This window comes from Pavona decussata, unplaced genomic scaffold (genome assembly GCF_977016875.1).
Source record: "Pavona decussata unplaced genomic scaffold, jaPavDecu1.1 SCAFFOLD_638, whole genome shotgun sequence".
Taxonomy (NCBI): Eukaryota; Metazoa; Cnidaria; class Anthozoa; order Scleractinia; family Agariciidae; genus Pavona; species Pavona decussata.
Window position 1 is genome coordinate 6,524 of NW_028145871.1, and position 22,545 is coordinate 29,068.

General features: G+C 38.8%; 1 protein-coding gene and 1 long non-coding RNA gene across 6 annotated transcripts; both read left to right on the forward strand.

The window, feature by feature from the left end:
- Positions 1 to 2,616: 2,616 nt before the first annotated feature.
- On the forward strand, positions 2,617 to 6,891 carry LOC146449126 (uncharacterized). The gene is made up of 4 exons (XR_014860743.1): positions 2,617 to 3,031; positions 3,159 to 3,237; positions 4,957 to 5,009; positions 5,125 to 6,891. It is a non-coding gene; the product is annotated as an uncharacterized LOC146449126 (long non-coding RNA).
- A 3,435-nt stretch (positions 6,892 to 10,326) lies between these two features.
- LOC146449127 (uncharacterized) lies at positions 10,327 to 22,097 on the forward strand. Of its 5 annotated transcripts, XM_085101976.1 has the most exons (12): positions 10,327 to 10,558; positions 12,049 to 12,118; positions 13,384 to 13,718; positions 16,860 to 16,987; positions 17,539 to 17,599; positions 18,233 to 18,298; positions 18,881 to 18,956; positions 19,216 to 19,276; positions 19,702 to 19,758; positions 19,988 to 20,110; positions 20,598 to 20,636; positions 21,290 to 22,097. In XM_085101976.1, the coding sequence occupies exons 5-11, from the start codon at positions 17,596 to 17,598 to the stop codon at positions 20,598 to 20,600; spliced, it is 390 nt and encodes a 129-aa protein (XP_084958102.1). In that variant the 5' UTR covers positions 10,327 to 10,558; positions 12,049 to 12,118; positions 13,384 to 13,718; positions 16,860 to 16,987; positions 17,539 to 17,595; the 3' UTR covers positions 20,601 to 20,636; positions 21,290 to 22,097. The 5 variants fall into 5 exon arrangements, with proteins under 5 accessions (XP_084958102.1, XP_084958099.1, XP_084958103.1 ...); XM_085101973.1 differs by lacking the exon at positions 12,049 to 12,118; XM_085101977.1 differs by lacking the exon at positions 12,049 to 12,118 and having other exon boundaries at positions 13,409 to 13,718.
- The last annotated feature ends 448 nt before the right edge of the window (positions 22,098 to 22,545 follow it).

Sequence of the window (22,545 nt, forward strand, 5' to 3'; positions counted from 1 at the left end):
CAATCTTTCTTTGCCATGGTCCGGAATGGCTTTTTAGCAAGGTATTGGCATGCAGGGTGGGTGTCCTGTGACACTTGGTCACCGGGGGGGGGGAATTCTGGTGTCTTCCCTGTCTTGTTCAAGTCCACGGTGCTCCAATCTTTCTTTGCCATGGTCCGGAATGGCTTTTTAGCAAGGTATTGGCATGCAGGGTGGGTGTCCTGTGACACTTGGTCACCGGGGGGGGGGAATTCTGGTGTCTTCCCTGTCTTGTTCAAGTCCACGGTGCTCCAATCTTTCTTTGCCATGGTCCGGAATGGCTTTTTAGCAAGGTATTGGCATGCAGGGTGGGTGTCCTGTGACACTTGGTCACCGGGGGGGGGGAATTCTGGTGTCTTCCCTGTCTTGTTCAAGTCCACGGTGCTCCAATCTTTCTTTGCCATGGTCCGGAATGGCTTTTTAGCAAGGTATTGGCATGCAGGGTGGGTGTCCTGTGACACTTGGTCACCGGGGGGGGGGAATTCTGGTGTCTTCCCTGTCTTGTTCAAGTCCACGGTGCTCCAATCTTTCTTTGCCATGGTCCGGAATGGCTTTTTAGCAAGGTATTGGCATGCAGGGTGGGTGTCCTGTGACACTTGGTCACCGGGGGGGGGGAATTCTGGTGTCTTCCCTGTCTTGTTCAAGTCCACGGTGCTCCAATCTTTCTTTGCCATGGTCCGGAATGGCTTTTTAGCAAGGTATTGGCATGCAGGGTGGGTGTCCTGTGACACTTGGTCACCGGGGGGGGGGAATTCTGGTGTCTTCCCTGTCTTGTTCAAGTCCACGGTGCTCCAATCTTTCTTTGCCATGGTCCGGAATGGCTTTTTAGCAAGGTATTGGCATGCAGGGTGGGTGTCCTGTGACACTTGGTCACCGGGGGGGGGGAATTCTGGTGTCTTCCCTGTCTTGTTCAAGTCCACGGTGCTCCAATCTTTCTTTGCCATGGTCCGGAATGGCTTTTTAGCAAGGTATTGGCATGCAGGGTGGGTGTCCTGTGACACTTGGTCACCGGGGGGGGGGAATTCTGGTGTCTTCCCTGTCTTGTTCAAGTCCACGGTGCTCCAATCTTTCTTTGCCATGGTCCGGAATGGCTTTTTAGCAAGGTATTGGCATGCAGGGTGGGTGTCCTGTGACACTTGGTCACCGGGGGGGGGGAATTCTGGTGTCTTCCCTGTCTTGTTCAAGTCCACGGTGCTCCAATCTTTCTTTGCCATGGTCCGGAATGGCTTTTTAGCAAGGTATTGGCATGCAGGGTGGGTGTCCTGTGACACTTGGTCACCGGGGGGGGGGAATTCTGGTGTCTTCCCTGTCTTGTTCAAGTCCACGGTGCTCCAATCTTTCTTTGCCATGGTCCGGAATGGCTTTTTAGCAAGGTATTGGCATGCAGGGTGGGTGTCCTGTGACACTTGGTCACCGGGGGGGGGGAATTCTGGTGTCTTCCCTGTCTTGTTCAAGTCCACGGTGCTCCAATCTTTCTTTGCCATGGTCCGGAATGGCTTTTTAGCAAGGTATTGGCATGCAGGGTGGGTGTCCTGTGACACTTGGTCACCGGGGGGGGGGAATTCTGGTGTCTTCCCTGTCTTGTTCAAGTCCACGGTGCTCCAATCTTTCTTTGCCATGGTCCGGAATGGCTTTTTAGCAAGGTATTGGCATGCAGGGTGGGTGTCCTGTGACACTTGGTCACCGGGGGGGGGGGAATTCTGGTGTCTTCCCTGTCTTGTTCAAGTCCACGGTGCTCCAATCTTTCTTTGCCATGGTCCGGAATGGCTTTTTAGCAAGGTATTGGCATGCAGGGTGGGTGTCCTGTGACACTTGGTCACCGGGGGGGGGGAATTCTGGTGTCTTCCCTGTCTTGTTCAAGTCCACGGTGCTCCGCTTTTTGCACGGTTTTGGCATGGAGCGTGGGTGTCCTGTGACACTCGTAGACCGGGGGGGGGGAACCTGGTGTCCCCCCTGTCTGGTTCAAGGCAAGGGTACTCCAATCTTTCAATGCCATGGTCCGAGATGGCTTTTTGCACGGTTTTGGCATGGAGCGTGGGTGTCCTGTGACACTCGTAGACCGGGGGGGGGGAACCTGGTGTCCCCCCTGTCTGGTTCAAGGCAAGGGTACTCCAATCTTTCAATGCCATGGTCCGAGATGGCTTTTTGCACGGTTTTGGCATGGAGGGTCGGTCAGATTTTTTAATTCTTCATTTATAAGTGAGCCAAGAAATCCACCATTAAAAGTTTTTTCTCCCTGTTCATTTTACTATACTACTATTGGGTGTGAGATTGACTGAGGAACGTTTTATTATAAAGTTGGGTCTGACCGAACGTGCACGGTTGACGTGCATTCAATTTTACGGAGATCGATATCTAAGAGATTGCGTAAGGTTCACAGAGTAAACAAGTTTCTCAGATTCGTTTTGGATAGTAGCCTGGCTCTCTCTCTCTCTCTCTTAGATTTCCTCGTTCGATTGTGGAGTGCTCGTTGAAAGCTTTTTTTTTTCTTTTTCTTGATTACATAGGTTGCAGTCCTTAATATTTACATGTGGAAAACATAAAAGTCAATTTTCATTGAAATCGAGGTCGAGCGAAAGGCTTAGGCGAGATTTTGTTTATCAGATGGGACGAGCGTGCGTTGTGGTTTGACTGTGGTACAAGAATGAAGGTTCCCTTTGCATTGTGGGTAATGGCGGACATTTTTGACGGGGAACACACAGTCCCGTTGGGAAAGAAAAATTTTCTAAGTCTAAAACCAACTCTTCATTTCCCCAATTCGATCACGAGGTTTGTTGGCAAATGGGCCACAACTCACGGCAATACCGGCGAAACTAAAGATTACCGTGGACAGGAATATTGAAGAGTTGCTGATAAACTTTCCGCCTGGATCGATCCACCAGCCATCGCCGAAGCAATAGCGCTTAAAAGCTCCTTTCAACGATGGAAGGATGGAAGACACGTTTCGTTTCTTTGAAAGGTGCCAGTGACTTGCGGGTATCCGGACTTAATGATGTCCATTTACCACCAGGCGGTTAGAAAAAATCAACAATAACTAAGCCACATAAATACGACATCGAACCGCTACGGATCTTCATTAACATAACCAAACCTTCCCGCCAAAAACGACACAATAGTCCTGCCAAATTATTCTTTTCCAGATTTCCTCTTCCTTTCATCCTTGGAGGAAACTAGGCACCCACAAGGAAAGGTTTCACCGTTCTTTACGCTTCCAAATGAGTAAGTCAACATTCAAATCTTACGTCTACCTTTTACTTGTAACTTCTGGATCCGGTTGTTCAAAGAGCGGATAATCTATCCAGTGGATAAATCCCTATCCAGCAGATAAAATTTACTCTAACCAATAAATTGTATCCACTGGATTAGCGACTTATTCGCTGGATACAGTTATCTACTCTTTGTCAAATCAGATTGTGATAAGCCAACTAAAGTTTTTATTCAATATAACAAATATAAAAAGTTTCTTTTAGATGTCACAGGTCACAAATACAGCTCGCTGTGATAATTGTGTACAACCAAGCTAAACAGAGTTTCCTAGCCCTAACCCCATACTAAAAAGCTAATATTTTGGGATTAGGGGATGCTTACACTTTTGCTTACATGGCAGTACAACATTGACTTGGGGAATGTGACCTGAAAAATGTACCTGCCCAACAATAAATGCATCTGTTGTTCATTCCCAACATAAAGCAACCATGCATAGTTATGCACAGAATTTGTATATAGTGTGACAATTCAGTAGTCCCTTACTGCACTGCAGGCTGCTTTGTTGTACGAAATGGTCTTAATTTTTGCAGGGCCTGAGGATGAAATTCTAAAGTGTGACTATCCAAACAAAAGCGAGCAAGCAGTATTTTCCCATGCTATTAGTTGCCAATCTGTACAGGGTGGTTCTAGAATCTGTGGAAATTGTAAAGTGGGCCCATTAAAATCACAGCTACTGAGCAATAAGTTCCTGTTGCACTGTTTATTGGATAGTATCAAGTGATTCTAACTTTAGAGGTTGTTGATAAAATCCTTAAGTGCAACCATTTAAATAACAGCTTCTGAGCAGCAATTCCCTTTGTTGCTGTTTATTATGCTGCATCAAGTGCTTTTAATTGTTTGAGTCTGTGGATAAAATTCTAAAGTCTGACCATCTCAATGTTAGATCACTGTGTCTGCAACAAGAGGAATTAGGGACTACCATAGCATACCCTGCAATACATGATATGGAACAACATGATAAATTAGGAGCTACAGTGATTGAAAATTTACATCCCATGTACAACAAAAGTTGTGCGAGGCTAATAACTGCTTGTATATTATTACATAAACTATAAAAGAGGGTTATACTCAATACACAAATAGAAATAGAAAATCTGTTTAAAGCTCTTGTACTCCCTGAGATCAATTATCCACTTCCAGTGTTTGGTGCTAGCATGACAGACTTGAATAGTATCCAGTGCTTACTCAGTGGTCACTTAACGGAAACAGAAAACAAAAGAATATGTGTAATTTATGGCCTAATAAGCAGTCGCGGTCCCTTAAGAAATATGAGTGGTGGAAGCTTACGAGAGAGCTCTTGAAACAGTATTTAACTGAGAAAAAAAACAGTTCTTTACGAAGTGGTTGCTAACAGGAGGTGGTTGCTTACGAGAAGTGCAAGTTAGAAGAGAGTTAAATGTATTAGAAAAATGCAACCATTTAATCTTTTTAATAAAATAAAAAAAAACACATATATCCACTATATTCCTTTTTAAATTGCCAGCAATAAAAGAATCATCTAAATGGCTTTGATGTCAGTCAAGCCAAGTGCCTAAGGTAGATACTGAACATTATAAGAAGTTATTTTAATAGATTGGTTTCTTGATATAAATTAGTTCTTTGATGTAGATATTAGTTAACTGTTAGTTATTGTAAGGGTAAAATTATTGATGGGTTTGTCTTCTTTCATAGTACAAATGGTAAACCTGATAAAGTTACTAACATGGAAGAAATCCTCACCTGCGGTAAGTCCAGTAAGAAAGGAGAGCAAGGTGTTGAAAAATAATAATGAAAAGTGAATCACTGTTGATGAAGACATCAGTTCTGTGTAGTGAGAGTTTTTCATGTGCTCCCTTGCAGCTGCCATGCTCCCAAGCAAACTTGAACTTGCTCCAGTGTTCTTGTAACAATGAACAGTTGTATGAAAAGGACTTATCGAAGTCAAGTTCAGTCTGTAATTCTACAAGTAATTGTCCTATCTGTTCAAGTTTGAGAGTAATTATTAGTGGTGGAAATTTTGTACATATAAATAAATTATGATGACAGATTGATCTGGATGGCTTGAAAAACCTGCATATTCAAGTTTTTTAAAAAAAAATCTTTTGGACAAGGAAAAGACAACAACTATGAGATACATGATACAAAAAACTTATTCTGAGTACAGGTAATGACATCTGCTGTACATTACTCGCATGCACTATTCTGTAATCTTTGTTCCCAAATCATTGCTGATGGTAGCTAATAACATTCAAGAATATTGATCTCGTCAGTCCTTAATAACCATTGTTGCATTTTGCTCAGTTCAGGTTATCATACTAAGGACTAAAGAAAACTCATCCAATAATCAAATGGTCTTAAATTAGCAGTTCAATAGTATTTATTTGTTAAGATATATTTCTGCACATGACAGTTGTCTGGATCTAGTTTTTAGTTACAAAGTGATAATGACAGAAATCTGTCAAAACATGTCTCACAGAACAAAGACTGTGATTCTCTTTTAAGACCACCGTCTGCCTAGAAAATTCAATGACCTTCCAAGAGGTGGGTAGGGATTTTTTCTGAAACTGCATATGTGTTCTACAACTCGTAATGATTACCCTTCCCATTTGGCCAAGATAATTAAAAGGAAAAAATTGTTACTTCACTATTCTGATCTTTAAACTGGTAGGCAAGAGGAATCCAGGTTATTATAATAAAGTGCTGACAACCTAAGCCCAGAAAGAATGTGTCTTAATTTATGACCACTATTAATGGTAAATGCAAAAGTCAGTTGCTATAATTAAATTGAGTAATAATCAATTAAATTTATATTACTGTGTTCATTGTCACATAAATTATCATCAAATTTGCACATTTTAAAAACATTTCAAACACAAGACATCCTATTTGCATTAATGTATAAATAAAATAATGACAGCACTCATACCATGACAAACCAATAGATCCATTCTTTATCAGTTAATACAACAGTTATGGCATAAAACATATGCCTTAACATTTTTTAACAAGTTAAAGTAATTTTTTTGACACATACTTTACCGTAAACAACAGATAAGTTGTTAAAATACACCTCATTTCCTTATGACTCTAAAACAAGCTCAATGATCCCATTTTTAATACAGAACTGCAGATAAAAAGTTTTTGGCAAGATTGCAAAAAGTTATTCTAAAGAGTTCAGAGCCACCTTAAATTTTCGAAAACTTATGGTGGAGAATTATTGTTAATTATTGGTGGAAAATTATTGTGCAGAAGAACACTTAGGTCACACTTAATGTGACCTAAGGACACCGTCGATCTGGCTAAACAAGATGGCTTGGTTTATTTACAGGATTCCCTACGAGTGCGAAATCTGCATCGGGGAAACAGGGAGATCTATGCATCAGACTACACCGTGGCCAATACACTTTTTATTATTGTATCTACCACAATGAACAACAACCTCTTTCTCGCCATATTATCATTTTGAGACACAAAGAAATTACAAACAAGACACAATAAAATAATTTAAATTTGTTTACAAAGAAAAAGTTGTGAGGAGACCGAAAAGAAACTAGAATGCTTGTTTTATTTTCTTTTATTTTTTTTATTAGCTTTATGTAACACTAACAATGCAATACTTACCACCACTAACATAACCAGGCCGCACCGGAACCACTCAGGCGATCCAACAGAAGGCCTAGATCAGTCTTCGAAGGACACTTAAGAGATTTTGAACAATGACAATTAGAATTTGAGAAACACGTGAGAGAATAGCTAAGAATTAGGACACCGATCGGACATTGGACATAAACTGTTACTGTTATGTAATCGCACGAATCATTTATGATTATATTTTAGTAATAAGAGATCTTGGTCGATTATTTTTACATTCACGATCTGTACAGGAATGTACTGAAAAGGGAGGAATGTAGTAATATGATAGTGCATGATTATGCAATACATGATACGTATCACATGATTACTGTAAGCAGAAAGCACATGGTATAATACAGTGAGTTAAACGGATGTCTGTGTCTTCACTCGTGTCTTCAATTATATAAAGAACCCTTCGGTTACTACAACTGCAGAGTGGCAGTGTACGAAGTTGACTTAATGACGAAGAGATCAAACAATAAATTTATAATGCTAAGTTGAAAACTCACTAGAAACATACAACGGAACAAACATGTCACTGTGGTAGGGTGAACTGCCAATTCAAAATAGAATCCTCCTTGCTGACATGAAAATCGGCATTAGTACGATACAAAAGAGTACAAACAAATCACAACATCAAACACATAACTTATCCGAACATTGCAAGTGTTGTCCTGTCTTTATATCCAAGATCAGTTGAATAAATGTAACGCCTCCTTTGTAGGGTCAATTTTGGTCTTAAATTGTGATTTCTAATCAATCCTATGATTTCAGACCAAATTGCACTCCACTCAGTTCAATTACCATTATTTATAGCAAATTCCAGCCAAATCTTGAAGTGAAATCATTCTCCAATCTGGCATGAAATATTGGATTTTTCCTGTTGAAGTGAAACTTTTTGCTTGCTTAACATTCTAAAATGAACAAAAAATCAGCAGTGTAATAAAAAGACTGTTTATTCTCCAAACAAGCAATATTCTTGTGATTTTGCTGACAAAACTAATGGCTGGTTTGCTGTTTAACAAGATTTTTTTTTTTGCAGTGACACACCATTTTTAACTCAATACCACTACCTTCAGAGCAGTCTAGTTGAACTCAGTTTTTTGGTCCATGTTCATTATTTCCCTTGGAGTTTTTGTTTTATTTTAGGATTTCCCTTGGAGTTTTATTTTCTAATTTTGTTCCATTTTGCTTCAATAAAGAAAATTATATTCTTACCTAAAATAGCCAAACAAAATTAAGTCTCACAACACTGTTGGTTAGCATAAACTATTGACACGTTTTTCTTGCATGTATTTTTAATTATTTTAGCATTTATTTCTGACAATCTTGACAGTGAAGAAACAGAAATTCTTTAAACAATAGAATATAATGGTAAAACTACTAAGACATGTGAGTATTTTCACTGAAGGTCCTTGCAAGTATGTTTGTTAAGAGGCTGTCTAACTAAGAATTGGCCACGTAATTTGGATCAAACTTTTGATTTCCTTCATAATTTCTCCACAAAACAAGGTTGATATGCAATGAAAGAAAACACAATTCTTTGTTTTTTATTCTGGATAATGGTCAAGATTTTGAGGCAAATGTCATTGATACCCGAAACCCTCAAATTTACACGTGCCTTTCATGAAGCCAAAATTAGCTTTCTTTCGGATGCTTGCTGCCTAGCGTATATTTAGCCTAGGTACATAAGAATTACATCAGTGATGGCAACCTCTTAATATTCTTAAAACAAATGGTAAAATCAAACCAGAATATTTTAAAATTACTAAAATAACAGTCACTTGAACAGGACATTGTCAACGCCATTTGCAAAAGCTGGGCTATTAGTGGCACAACAAAAACTCAACTTTCTCAAAATTCTGACTTATTTTAAGAACCTTCAAAAATCCAATAAATTATTTCTATATTTTCAATCTTGTGGATGAGCAGTAAAATGCACTGCACAGTCCTCTTTCATTTCAGTGAGACATTCTGTGGGAAAGTGCCCAGAAGCCAAGTCACAGTGTGTTGAAAATGCCAGTGAGGATTGTCGTCTGGTATGTAATATGATTGCACCAGAAAGCGGAGCTGAATTATACAAAGCTGTTACCTCTCAGTATGAAGTGGAGCCTTCTTCAGATCTAGAAGAACTGATAACAGCCTACAGAAATAAAAATACCTTGGGTTTCAGGACACAGACCCTCAATATTTATTCATTCAGGTATACCATTCCTGTATTAAATAACTGAATGCGTAAATACTAAGGATCTATGGCCTGGAAGAGGGTCGCTTAATGAAACAAAGGCGTTTGAAATAATAATTTGAATAAAGTTAAAGTAGGGCGCTTGTTAGAGGGACAAAGCAGGGAGGGGGTATTTCCTGGAATAAGAGAGGTAAAATAAATTAACCACTACGGTAAAAGTGTGTTCTCTGATAAAAGAATACAGTACATTTAGGCATTACCATCACCTCCCACACTCCAATCCACGTAAGTTCCATCGAGTGTCTTTGCAGTTGTTGGTACATCCTTATATGGCGTTGAAGATAGTTAACTTGGCATTCCTGGTAAACAATTTTTTTCCTTCATAAATGACAATGCAGAAACTTTAATATTTCTACTTTAATAAGTAACATGAGACACCAGTATATTACATTCTTGTATAGATGACCAACCTTTCAGCACACATATATAGTACCTGTTGCAACTTTCACAAATAAGAGGCTGCTCTTCTGAAAAACTTTGCAGTCAGTCGCCTTCTCCAGGTTCTCCCTATGTTTTTTTCTGCATGTTGTACAGATTGCTTAGCCAAGTTACACAAAAAAAACAAGGTAAAAAACCATGTGCGTATGTAACACAAGGTCTGTACTTTGTCGATCTAACTTCTACAGTGCTACACTTTCAAGTCTGAATAATTGTGTGCTTCAAAAGTAGTATATATGGTACTTACGGGAACTCACTTGTGCTATTTTACCAACAAAGTGTAAATCTCCTTCGAAGTTTTGAACTTGATTACAATTCCTTCTTCAAGTTTTTTAACTTCCCTTTATGCTCGGCGTATTGACACGTTCTGGGGGCCTGCCAAGGCTGTTTCTGTGTTTTGGGCTCACAGTCATCTCTTTAACATTGCTTGCAACATTAGGTCGATCTCAGTCACATTTTCGCGTGACAAATGACATCTGCGAAGGTGATAACCAATTTCATGCATACATTCGCGGAGAAAAATTGTTTCTTCTTCGCTTCTATTTCGCCTACAATGCCCGTAGAAGATTACAGAAAGAGAGATTTTTCTCTTTGGACATGGTCATACTAGCATAATTGCTTTGCAAGCACTTTAAGATCGATTGTCCATTGACTTTAATACTCTTACGAAGTTTGTTGATGCGGTCAGCGGCAGTACTTTGAAAACTGGTAGGCACATCATGTCCCCATACATGACCAACCTACCTCAAAACGAACAAATATGGCGGCTGGTTCTTCAAACTTAATTGCTCGATTTTCTTTCTTCCTTTTGACGCTACTGGTGTATTCGTCAACCAGAAAAATTGTTGATACGATGATCTGCACTCGTTCATCGGAATTCCTCAGAGACATTGAGTATTTTGGGATAAAATGACAGTCACAGTGACACAAGACTAGGGAATTCCTGGTCACAACAGTCGACCGATGGCTTCCGATTCGGTGAGTCCTCACATTTCTTGTGTATATAAATGTTAAACAATACCCCGACAATAGTAATAAGTCACTATTTACCGAGGCATTGCCGCGTCCAATTCACCGCGGCTTTCGGTTGATTTCGTATTTGCCGCGGTCGCCGTTTTCGTCCCACCGCGGTGAATTCGCGGCAATCACGATCGGCAAAGACGAGGTTTTACCGCGTGCTAAGGGTTCAATAGTTTCGAGCGGTACTGTATATTGTCATTTCTATTGTGCGTGAACATTAAATGAGCACTTATGGGATTGATAAAGATCTCTGTAGAACTGATTTCAGACAGGATAGAAAAAACGGAATAATAAACAACCAAACTAGTTTTTCTTCACGGATTCGTCAAATATTCAAGTGCATTGTCATCATCTATCCCGATTTCCCACCCGGAAAAATCAATAATTTCCGCCTCCCGCCATGAGAATGACAAACTTCCCACTTCCCGCCCATTCCTAACCTTCCTAACCTTCAAATTTTCTTTCATCCCGCATCCCGGCAGCGAAAAAAGGCTTATCCGGCATCCCGCTAATCCAATGTTAGGCCCTCGTCTAGAAATGCGCCGATCAAATCGAAACTTCAACATCCCCCCCCCCCCCCCCCCCGGGCATTTGACTATTTTCTGTGCTCAAGAGTGGGGAATTTGACGGGTAAGGCCTTCCCGGGGGTGGGGAATTTGACATTGCCTGGATGTGTCAGGAAGTGTCAGGTTTCAAATCGCTTTTTTGGGGGCGCGCCGAAGTCGCTAACAGCTATAAATGCGTGCCTGGATGAGATTGAAGAGTTTAAAGTAAGAGATAGAGCATTACAAAAAAAGGTCTTCAAAAGTGAGAGTGCTTAAATATTAATTATTTTTATAGATTGTATATAAGCTTATAGTTTTGTATTTTCGCGCTCAAGTGACGCCTGACACGAGGTCTTTCACAAGAGAGATCTGGCAAAATTACCAGCAAGGTTAATTCCTGTGTTGTGTGGACCTCTGCATTCAAAAGTTTTTCTTATATAAATGATGTAGATCTTATATACAATGAGTCAAGCGGCTGCTTTGTCCCGCAGTGAATAGTGAAAGAAATAAACACTGTCGAATGAAAAACCATTTTGGCTTAAATTGCAGAATATCCTGCCACTCGAACAACATTCTACGTAGCCCGCTAACTAATTAATATGTATTTCTAGTTCTTTGCCCTTTCTCCCGCATTTGTGTCTGCAGAGGTTTTTAGAATAGCCATAAAACAGCAGTGAACAGTTAAAGAAAAAAAAACATTGTTGAATGAAAAATCTCCGCTTTGGCTGAAACTGCAGAATACCCTGCCACTCGAACAGTCTACGTAGCCGACTAACTCATTTTTTAAAACAACCTCTGCCGTGTTTTGGAGTTAGAACAGCTTACACTTGCTGATTGACATTGTCCGACTTAATAAATTTAATTTCCAATCATTAGTTTCAATTAAAGTTGTGGTTTTTGTAGTAACTGATGACAGGAGCCAACAACGATTGTTCTTTAGGAGGGGCATTTGACAGACAAATCCGACGATAAGGTAGGGCATTTGAACACCATTTTGGCCCGAGGGGGCAGGATTTGAACGATCCAATCTTCAAAAGTTCAAATGCCCTGGGTTTGCCTGGGATAGGGGGGGGGGGGGGGAGTTGAAGTTTCGAGTTGATCGGCGCATAAAGGGTTTGATTGTTAACTAGGATAACTGTACAGGCTAGCAAATGATCACCCAACCAGAAATGATCCCCAAATTGGACCACAAATGATCCTCAGAAGGAAAATGATCCCTAAATTGGACCGCAAATCATCCCTGGTCACCTTACCATAAATATAGAATGGAATGGACCTTAAATTTTGACAGTAGATTTAAACTTTATAGACTCCCTAATTTTTCAAAATAAGACCGGTCATTATATTTAAACCATCTGCATGCAAATTTCAAATTTGTAGCAGCTCGTAGTGCAAGAAAACAATTTACCTATAAACAGGAACATACATGTATTTAATTTACTTACATTTATACCATTTCAACGCCTAAAATGTGCACAAATTGTACGAAACTCCTCATTTTTCAAATAGCAGTAACAATATGAAATACATTTTAACGGTAAAATTCAAAAATAGTCTCGGATGAGACGTGTGAAAAACATATCATGCAAAAAGTTCTTTGTTTCCCTGCCTTGAACGTTGATGCACTCGGCTCGCGCCTGGATACTCGAACCTTTCGAGTTTCGGGGATCTAGTCATGAAGTTTGAGTTTCAAGGGACTGTCAACTTACATTTGCACGGTACTGTATGTGTCATAATTAAATTTTTATATCCCAATTCACTCATAATTGCTTATTTTTGTCCCTTTATGAAAACATCGTCGCTAGAGCAGCATAAAAGTAGTTTACTTTCTCAGAATCCTGGGAAAACAAGCTTAAAATAGTTGAGGGAAAAATCGCATAATTTGCATAATTTACCGCATAATAGTCCTTATTTATCGCACAATCTACCCTGAAAATATCGCACAATTTCAGATTTTTTATCGCACCTTATCAGATGGCCTGAACTTACTCGAATCGAAAAGTCTCTTTCGAGAGTATTGGCCTATTTTGGGATCCTCTCAAAATGCTTAATTGACCCCTCACGCTATCAGTTATTTATCTATTGTCAATTTTTGTAATTACCAAATGTATCAAGTAACCGTATACTTAACTCGATAACTAAGGATACCGTGTATTAGTTGGCTTTGTAATTATTGCAAGTAACATCACTGTCTTTGCGTATAGTACTTTACTTTGTATATTCGAATTTTTTTTTTAGCTATGTCTATTCCAGGCACGTTAAGGAACAAGCCTCGCGTAAATTACGCTTTATTAAATTCCGGATCGGACAGCATTTCTCCTTCACCAGAACAGCTTTCATTGGATCTGGGCTCTACCCCCCAAGTTAAAAGATTTCGCTTCCACATATCAACAAGAATTGGAGGCTTTGGAAGGCAAGAAAGTTGCCTTGGCCGCTGAATTGCAACGCTTGCAACAGCTTAAATCTGTCCAAGACAAGAAGAAAGAGGTGGAGGAGTTGCGTCAGAGGCGGTCTGTAAGCTTCAGCTGGAACATTCACCTACTCGCCTTACTGAGGCTCACGCAAGGCAAGGGGTGAGCAAAAAGGATCGAAAGATTCCCATTAAGACTTCAATTTCAATTTCAATTTCAATTTATTAAAGCACATTTTTCACGAAGGTAAGGCAAGAATGCACTAGCCCGCAAATAGCATAGGCTAATCTAGGCGGGTAGTGCAGTTGATTATTATATATTTACAGAATATAATTTAAAGATATACCAATAATTAATGTGTAATAAGTTAAGTAAAAAATAATGACTGTCTAAATTAAAATTAAGAAAGTTTCATATTAGCTAATCATACCACTGATATTTGAAGTTTTTAATCAGAGTGTTGACGTCAACATAAATATCCTCTTGATCAATCTTGATCAAGAAGTTTTAGTAATCTGGTCTGAAGGCACTTCTTAAAGGAGGCTTTAGTTTTTGCACGGAAAGATTCCGGTAATTCATTCCAGATTTTACAACCTAATCTCGAAAATGAGTGGCTCAGTTGTGTCAGCTTTGAGCATTTTATATGAAATTTGCCCGTGGATGCAGACCTGGTTCTATACGAGTGCACAGAATCTACTCGATCAAAAAGATTTATTAGGTTCAGGGGAGCACTTTGGTTATTGATATCATGCATAAGACTGGCTATAGATTTGAAATAAAGCATGTCATTTGGAAGGATATTAGAACATACGAATAACGGGATGGCATGCTCTCTGTTATTGCGGAAATAAATTAGACGTAAGGCTCTTTTTTGGAGGATTAAGATTTTCTCCAGATTTGATTTGTCAAAACCGAGCCTATGGTGAGTCTCGCGAATCTACGCCAAATGGAATCATTAACTCAGGAGGTCGACAAGAAGATGAAACATTGTGGCCTTGCTGATTCTTCTGACGAGGGTCAGTCAACCTCAGCTGTCGATTCCTTTAGCAGCAATGACGAGAGATCCAAGGATGCCAAGGCTCGAGGTAAGCAGCGTAAAAAATTAAAGTCAGGGAAAATGGCTAAGATAACTACCGGCATCGTTAATCCTCAGATCTGGCCACATAGCGAACTCAGTTTAACGCATGTCTCTAAGGAAGTCTCTTATGATGACTTGACGATTGAGGAGTTTACTGCTGGTTACTGTCCAATTCTTAAGAATTCTCGTATATCCAATGAAGAGAAAGCAGCGCGGATATCGCATCTGTATGACTTAAAGTATTTGGCCATGCATTACGAGTGGGCTGCCGTTCGACGATTTCACACGGCCGTTTTAATTGAGATAGAACGAGATCAGATTCATTGTGGAGACTATTTTAATCACCTTGAAAGGCTCTCTTTTCACGATCAAGCCAAAAAGAATGTTCAGTCGAAATTGCCAAAAGTACAATCCAACCCCGTGCTGTTTTACCGCGATTGTCAACGGGGCAAATGCCACTCTGATAAGGATCATTACGGTTCGGTCAGGGGCACCAAGCGGTGGCTACAACACATTTGTACGAAGTGTTGGATCAGTTCTCGCACTGTGGAATGGCATCCGGAATTTGCTTCATCTTGCCCTTTTGGTGAATCAGCACAGGAGAGCAACACTGCTTCATTGAGTTCTCCGCATTGACTACTCGCATCGAACTTTGGCCTTTCGCAGACAATCAGTTTTTGTCTGTGTATTGATCAGGATAATGACTCTGTGGTTTGTAAAATTCAAAAATAGTTAACTGGAACAGACCAACTTACTCGAATCGAAAAGTCTCTTATGAGAGTATTACAATTTTGCTCTGATGTAGTAAACTTCCCCTGAAGTAACCCAGCCACTTCCATCCCGAATGCATTCAGTGTAGAGAATTCGTGAATCATAGTGGGCAAGTTGGCAAAAAAGGATCATTTAAATTTTTAAATGAGAGAATGGAGTTCGTGTCTAATGTTTTCATACTCTTGGCAATACATCAAGAAATGCAGTTTGTTCTCTATGGAATTTATTTTGCAGATTAAGCATGTTCTGTCTTCTACTGAGATTGATGCCCCTTTATTTTCAAATTTCTCAGTTTGTAAATACAATGAATGAACCACTAGTTGCAATTTCGTAATACTTATTCTGTGCGCTGGGTTTCTAATGGTCTTGAGATAGTCTTCTAGTTGGAAATCATTTTTAGTTTCTTTGTGTGTAAATTTTTTTTCTAGAGTCTACCATCCAAGTTCTGCACTGTGGGCTATTGTTCTCTGTGTACCATGGTGTACTTGTTGTTTGTTTGCAGGACTTAATATGCACTTGTTTAACAGTGTTTTCATCAAAATGTTGTCTTATAATTTATGATAATAAAACATTTTCCCAAATTTCCCATCCATATAGTAGTATATGTTTTACAAGATTGAGCATGTAAAAGTTTATTATTAATAATTGGTCGTATCAGAATTAGAGAACGACAATTTTATATTTGATAGAACTTTGTAAGCTTTTTTACAGAGAATGTCTTGTGCGTAGGTGTAAGCAACCAGATGAAGTCATTTTCTATCCCCTAAATATGTTTGTTCATCAATGATGTGTAATGGCTCGTTTCCATATTTGAAACTTTCCTTATTTTTGGTTTGGCCGTTTCCACTAAATATGATGATATTTGATTTTTTGGTATTGACTTTGAGGTTCCATTCCTATGCATGTTTTTTAATAACATTAATTGATTGCTACAATCCCTTTGGATAGGGACTTATTACTGACAAATCATCTGCATGCATTAGGCAATTTAGAGACTGGTTTCCCAGCATTACTCCTAGGCAGTGGTTTGTCCTAAAGTATTGGCGTAAATCATTCATAAATAATGAAAATATACCCACACACATGACACACAAACTGCACATACTTATTGTTGAAATAAAAAAAGGTTAGAAGAATTTGACTGGCTAAAAGGTTAAATTTGCTTCGATAGCAAATATTGTTTAACTTTTCTGGGGAAAGTAGAAAGTCTGAGATCTTTGGTATCTTGTGGTAGTTTTTTCCTATGGTCAACTACTTGAGCTGAGAACATTGTTTTTCCAACATTAGTCCTGAAACATGCTTTATAGAAGTTATCTTTTGAAGCATATCTAGTATTATACAATGTATGTGTGAACTTCACTGGCGTAACAAAAGTGGTACCTGCTGTTGCAGGGTAGGCATATTGGAAAAACATTGATCCTTCATGCATTTTTATGTTATTTTGTTTCCTTCAGGATACATTTAAATCTGAGAAGGTTCAAGAAGATGGTGCAAAACCTGTAAACACAGCAAAACAAGGAAACAGTTTGCCAGGAAAAGAGCTGAAGCAAAAGCAAAAGTGGATAAAAAGAATGAACCAAACAGTAAGTCCTTAACGTTTTCCTTCCTCAATTTTTTTACCCTTTTTTTCCAAACTCATAAATAGAAATTCAGTGTCCACTAATGATATACCATTTGAAAAGTCTTGTTGAGCACAGTTGAAAAATTATTCAGATTAAATTCTGGAAAGGAAATCTGGCTAAGACTTAAACAGGCTTGAAATGCCAAAAATAAAATAGTTCAGAAAATACCCCATTTTCACCCATACTTGCACCCCCTAAAATATAGCTAATTATTTTGCACCTTTCATTTAATAGGATTACATGAACTGTCTTGAACAAATGTATGAAACAAAACAAAAATGTCAAACATTTAAGGGGTGGTCAACTATTGTAGATCAAACATGTGGGTGAAATAAACTGATCTCTTATACCGTCCGGTAACCATTTTTGTGGAAAAAATTGGTTGAAACAGTCAAAGTTGAGCAATCAATTGCTATATATGGAAGTGAAAGGGTTAAACTAATGAATCAAACACCAAAAGATGCTGGAAAATATTAATAATATCTTGCTTTGCTAACCCTTTTTTTTTATAAGAGGATATTTTACAAAATTTCCCACCGAGAAGCTACACTGTATCTTGGAAAAAAAAATGTGTAAGCTGCCTTTTTGCCTCTGAAGTACTACCCTAAAAAGCCTGAGATAATTAAATGTGTACTCAGTAACATAAATAGGCCTTCATTTTGCACACTTTTGTTATCAAAAGGAATAAAGTTTGGCTGTATTCTCTTCTACTGTGTACACCTTGTTGAATGACTTATGGTACATTATGGTATATTGTGAATGGTTTAGAGAAGAAGGGATTATTTCGACAATGAAAGATGTACTGAAAGAACGTCAAAAAAGTGGTGTCTCAGTTTCTGGGCTTCCTAACAGTACAGTCATTTATTTTGAAGTAAGGATGTCTAAGACGAACGGGTATGTTCATTTTATAGATACTCTGACAATCACTGCACAAGACGAATACTGGCATTGTTTGGAGATTATAGAAAACTGGACGCCTTTCGTATAGTGTGGACAAATATTTCAAATTCATCGGCAACCTTCGTTCCGGTATTTTGTAGCGTGTATAAACGCCTGTTTTTGCAAATGTAGAATCTGCTTAGCTCACTTTGCTATGTAAATTTCTTTGTTGTTGTTATTGTTTTGGTTTCTTTCCTACACATTTATATCTCAGACTTGGTTTATTTATTTATTCATTTATTTATTTATTTATTTATTTTTTTAAGATAAAGAGAGAACCACGATTAAGTACTCCACAAACTTGAGAAGAGTTGCGTCCAGTTCAAATACAGGTACGTCTACTACAGATCCAGAAAAGAATTTCTCCAAAAGAAGTTGAATGATTAAGGTTGCAAATGCTTAAACTATGAAGCAAATTTAGGGCTCAAAATGTTGCACGACTCCACACAGTAGGTTCAGCAACCCAACACCGTCTACTGCTATTATGTCCTCATAGTCATTAACACTACATTTTCCGCTCGCATGAAAGATCTGCAGTCATGATTATTCAACATATTCCTATTATCCCAATTGTTTATTTTTTTAATGTTGTTATCCATACCCCTTGCACAGTATTATTCCTATTAACGCCATAAAGATATGTCTTAACTGAGAGCTGGTAAAATCCAATTGAGGAGGAATGTCCTTTTTACCGATCGTTGCCTCGTTGCCCTGCAATACCGGCCAATGCCATGGCATGGTTCTTATTCCATCCATCCATCCATCAATCAATCAATCAATCGATCAATCAATCAATCATCCTTTATTTGTACATGAATGGTAGTAATAAAGTAGTATAGTAGTATAATAATATATAAATCTTGCTGTGACTGTGTCAGAGCTTATTAACTGTCGTTGCTGTTTATACACACTAGAAAAAACAGGCTCCGCTACAAGGAAATCCGATGTGCCAAGAGTTCCTTGTAGTCACCGCTGTTTCAGTAAAGAAATATATCCTTTGAAGACAACGGAATTGTGCAAATGAACACAAAGAAACAGCAGATAAAAAAAGGAACATGCCTGGATACAAAGTAACTAGCCTGCTTGGTGCCATAGTGGCATACAATTTTATGTCCTTAAATACTTCTGAGATCAATTGAAGGTCAAACCATTCTAGCAAAAATTGACAAACGTTTTCATCTGTGTTATGAACATAATTGAATTCCAATCCTTATTTCGTCATGAATTCAACTTCCTTAATATAACGCAAATGTGGCCATGACTGCTGCAAGCAAGGTGTTATTTCAAAGGCCAAGAGGAGGAAACCAGTGGTAAGATCGGAACCATTGTTTTCTTCTGTATATTTGATTACGTTTGAATTAGTTGAACTTTGGCATGTCAATACTTGATATTAAACTTAATGCCAATTGATAGGCAGTAGAGCGACTTTCGATTGAATGTCGGAAGGAATTTGCGTTTGCTTTAGTTTTACTTTACTACGTTCTGTGATTGGTTGGCAAAATTCCGGCCGCTTTCTCAACCAGTGCAGACAAAGCCCAAACCAATCGTGCCTTTCTTGCGAGCGTTTACCGAGGCTTGACGCCGGTTACGCGATTTGCTTCGAATTATGAATTATGTCAGTTCGGCTTGACCAGAGCAATTACTATGGTTCTAGTTTTACGCAACTGTATTGGAAACGACTCTATTATAATGAACACTGTTACCTTTGATTAACTTACCATCGATTTCCTCTTAGATTGAACAGACTAAAGAAGCAACGCGTTTACGCCTTTACAGTCTACGCCAAGTAAAGGTAACTGATAGATTAACGGCTAACCACTTTATTTTCACGGAACTTCTACCTTGCCAGATGTCTCAATAATAGGTCCAAGAAACACCCCATTATCTATTTTTAATCTGTACTTCCTCCTAACATTACGTCAATACTGAAGCTTCGCTCTGCTAAACGAACTGCAAGATAAGATGCCAGTAAGCGGACACGGCGTTAATGTTAAAGTATTTTTGCCCTCGATGTCTTACAGATCCAACAGCCAGAAAGAATGCAGAAGCAGCCGGAAGATCAGAATCATATGGATTCCTTTCTAAGGAACCTTCACCATAGGACTCAAGCGATACCTGGAACGCCTGCTGCTAAACGCTTGAAGGTACTCCTCTCTTAGAGATAGATAGATAGTTTATTTAACCACTTCGCATTTCGGAATGGGAATGATCGAAATTTCTAGTATTCGTTATATGTATTCCTATTCCGGAATAGGGTCAATCGAACGCACCCTCAATTAGTTGATATCTAGATTTGGTTTGTTTTTTTTCCCTCGTCCTTTTTTCGAGAGGTTTTCTCCCGATTTTTCTGCTCCCTGAAAAAATACTTATTCCAATTAAACATGGATAGAATTCCCAGTTTTCACTCCGTGTAAGATTCCGTTGACACTTACGTTAAGTGCGTCAAAGTCACTGAGAGAAGATGAAGTCAACGTGCATGCAACAATCGCCTGCTCTTCTCGCTAAAATATCCCTAAAAATAAAAGGGACTCCTTGTAGTCTATATACTCTTAATTTGCCAGTAATAACCTAGTAGTGCTTTATCCTATTAAAAATGACTATTCATTTGATTTCTTATTTTCTTCGTTACAGTGATTTTCCTTCTTCTTTCTTCTGTTCCAAATCGTTCAAGTAAGTGAAAAGTCAACATCAGAAGCAACACCTCCAGCCCTAGAGCAGTTTTTAAAGTAATATATCGACACGAAGAAAAGTGTTTCACCCCATTTGTAAACACTGAGAAGTTGGCTCAAAAAACCAGGCCGAGCCAAGCAGCACCGTATTTAAAAGCGGTCACCCTCTATTAAGCGGTCAGTTGTCAAAGTCCCGAAAATTACTTCCCTTAATTACTGTAATCCTGACCTGGATTAAACGGTCACCTCTATTAAGCGGTCGCGGTCACCTTATACTAAGTCCCAGTGAGCTGTTTCTTTTGTCTTGACCTGTTTTAAACGGTCACTTTGTAAAAGGAAACCACTTAAATATGGTAACAAGTAGCGTGCCAGGCAATTGAGATTCTAATTAGCTGCACAATCGTGGCGTTAATGTTTTACTGGTCCGTTTCAATACCATGCTCTCCTTTGTCATACCATTTTATCGCCGAACTTTCTTAACCAAGTAAGTGATGTATTCTGTGCAACCTGTATTAAGCGGTCAACCTGTATTAAGCGGTCACTTAGCCATTCCCCGAGGGTGACCGCTTAATACAGGTTCGACTGTGGTGTCAAAAGTGTGAAACTTCCAATACCTCTTTATCGGCGCTGCTTATTCTTTTATTTTTGTAACAGTGAGCAAGAACATGAGGATCAAGACGCCTTTGCTGGGATTTTCAATGGATTGTTATGAGACAGAAAAAGGAGCGAATCCAAAATTAATAAATAATCTGAAATTTCTTCTCTTTGCCCTACTTTACTTTTATTTCTGTAACGTTCCTTCTATGTACGAACTGAAATGACAATCGAAGCGATTTCAGAGCAAGATTGCAACTTGCCGTTCAAATATATCTGTTAATTTTTGAGCCAATACTGATATTTAAAACAAGTTTACGGAAAATGGCAGAAAGACCACGTGACCATGTTTGGCTTATATTTACTGCTCACTGTTTTCTCAGTAAATTGAGTAGTTTTGAGTTAGTATCAAAGGTCCGAATTGTTTCCGCTTTTCTTATCTGACTGCTGATTTTTTTCAAGAAAGCAAAGACGCGAATCTAACGCTTGCCGTGAAGGCGATGTAAGACAACGCTTAATTTTACTGTAGACTGAGGAAATGAATTATTTTAGCAAGACTTGTTTCGTTTATTTAATCGGTGTGACACAAGATTTCAAAATCTAGTCCACATTTATTCCCAGGTCGATAAAAAAGGAAACTGACTAGCGATCTTGTGTCTTTATGCCCCACCACTGGTGAAAGGATGGTGATTGAGTCAGTGATCTCACCGACTCACCCTTTCCCTTGAGTAAGGCAAAACAGGAAAACAAGGAATGCCTTGTACTAGTTCGGGGCAACACTACTCTGTAGGTAGAAAATGGCTCTCTTAATAACTTTCAATAATTTATTTTATTTTGTAATAATCAATAAATAAATTTGTTATCTTGGGTTCAGGCTCTTGTAAGTTCTACGTAACAAATTATAGAAAAAGAATTCATCGTATGTGCATGCCCACTCACAAAATGAATATTTCACACTGAACATACAAAATTACAAATACACGACAAGCGCTTTTCTTCCACTCGGAAAGGCCGTTAAATGCACATGGAACTCTTCATTCATTTATGTCCAATAAAATTAACCTCTTCCGGAAATTGCAATAGTTGCAATACGAGGTTTAACACCCGTGATGCATTTCTTGGTTCCGTCGAGTCCGACCTCAACACAAACCCAAAGCGTTTTATTGTCGATGTTGAAGCTGAATTCCAAATCGCATACAATTCCTGATCAAGTCTCGACACCAGTGCATCCACTGACCCAGTGCGCCGTTAAGATCTTCAACTGAAAATATCCGAGAAATAGCCAATCTATTGAACTCCTACGTCGCATCAGTTTT

Bases quoted from the DNA above. Each gene is read 5' to 3' on its own strand.
- LOC146449127 (XM_085101976.1), top strand. The intron at 18,299-18,880 runs GTACGTCTACTA...TATACACACTAG, and splicing joins TGCGTCCAGTTCAAATACAG to AAAAAACAGGCTCCGCTACA. The intron at 19,759-19,987 runs GTAACTGATAGA...GATGTCTTACAG, and splicing joins ACAGTCTACGCCAAGTAAAG to ATCCAACAGCCAGAAAGAAT.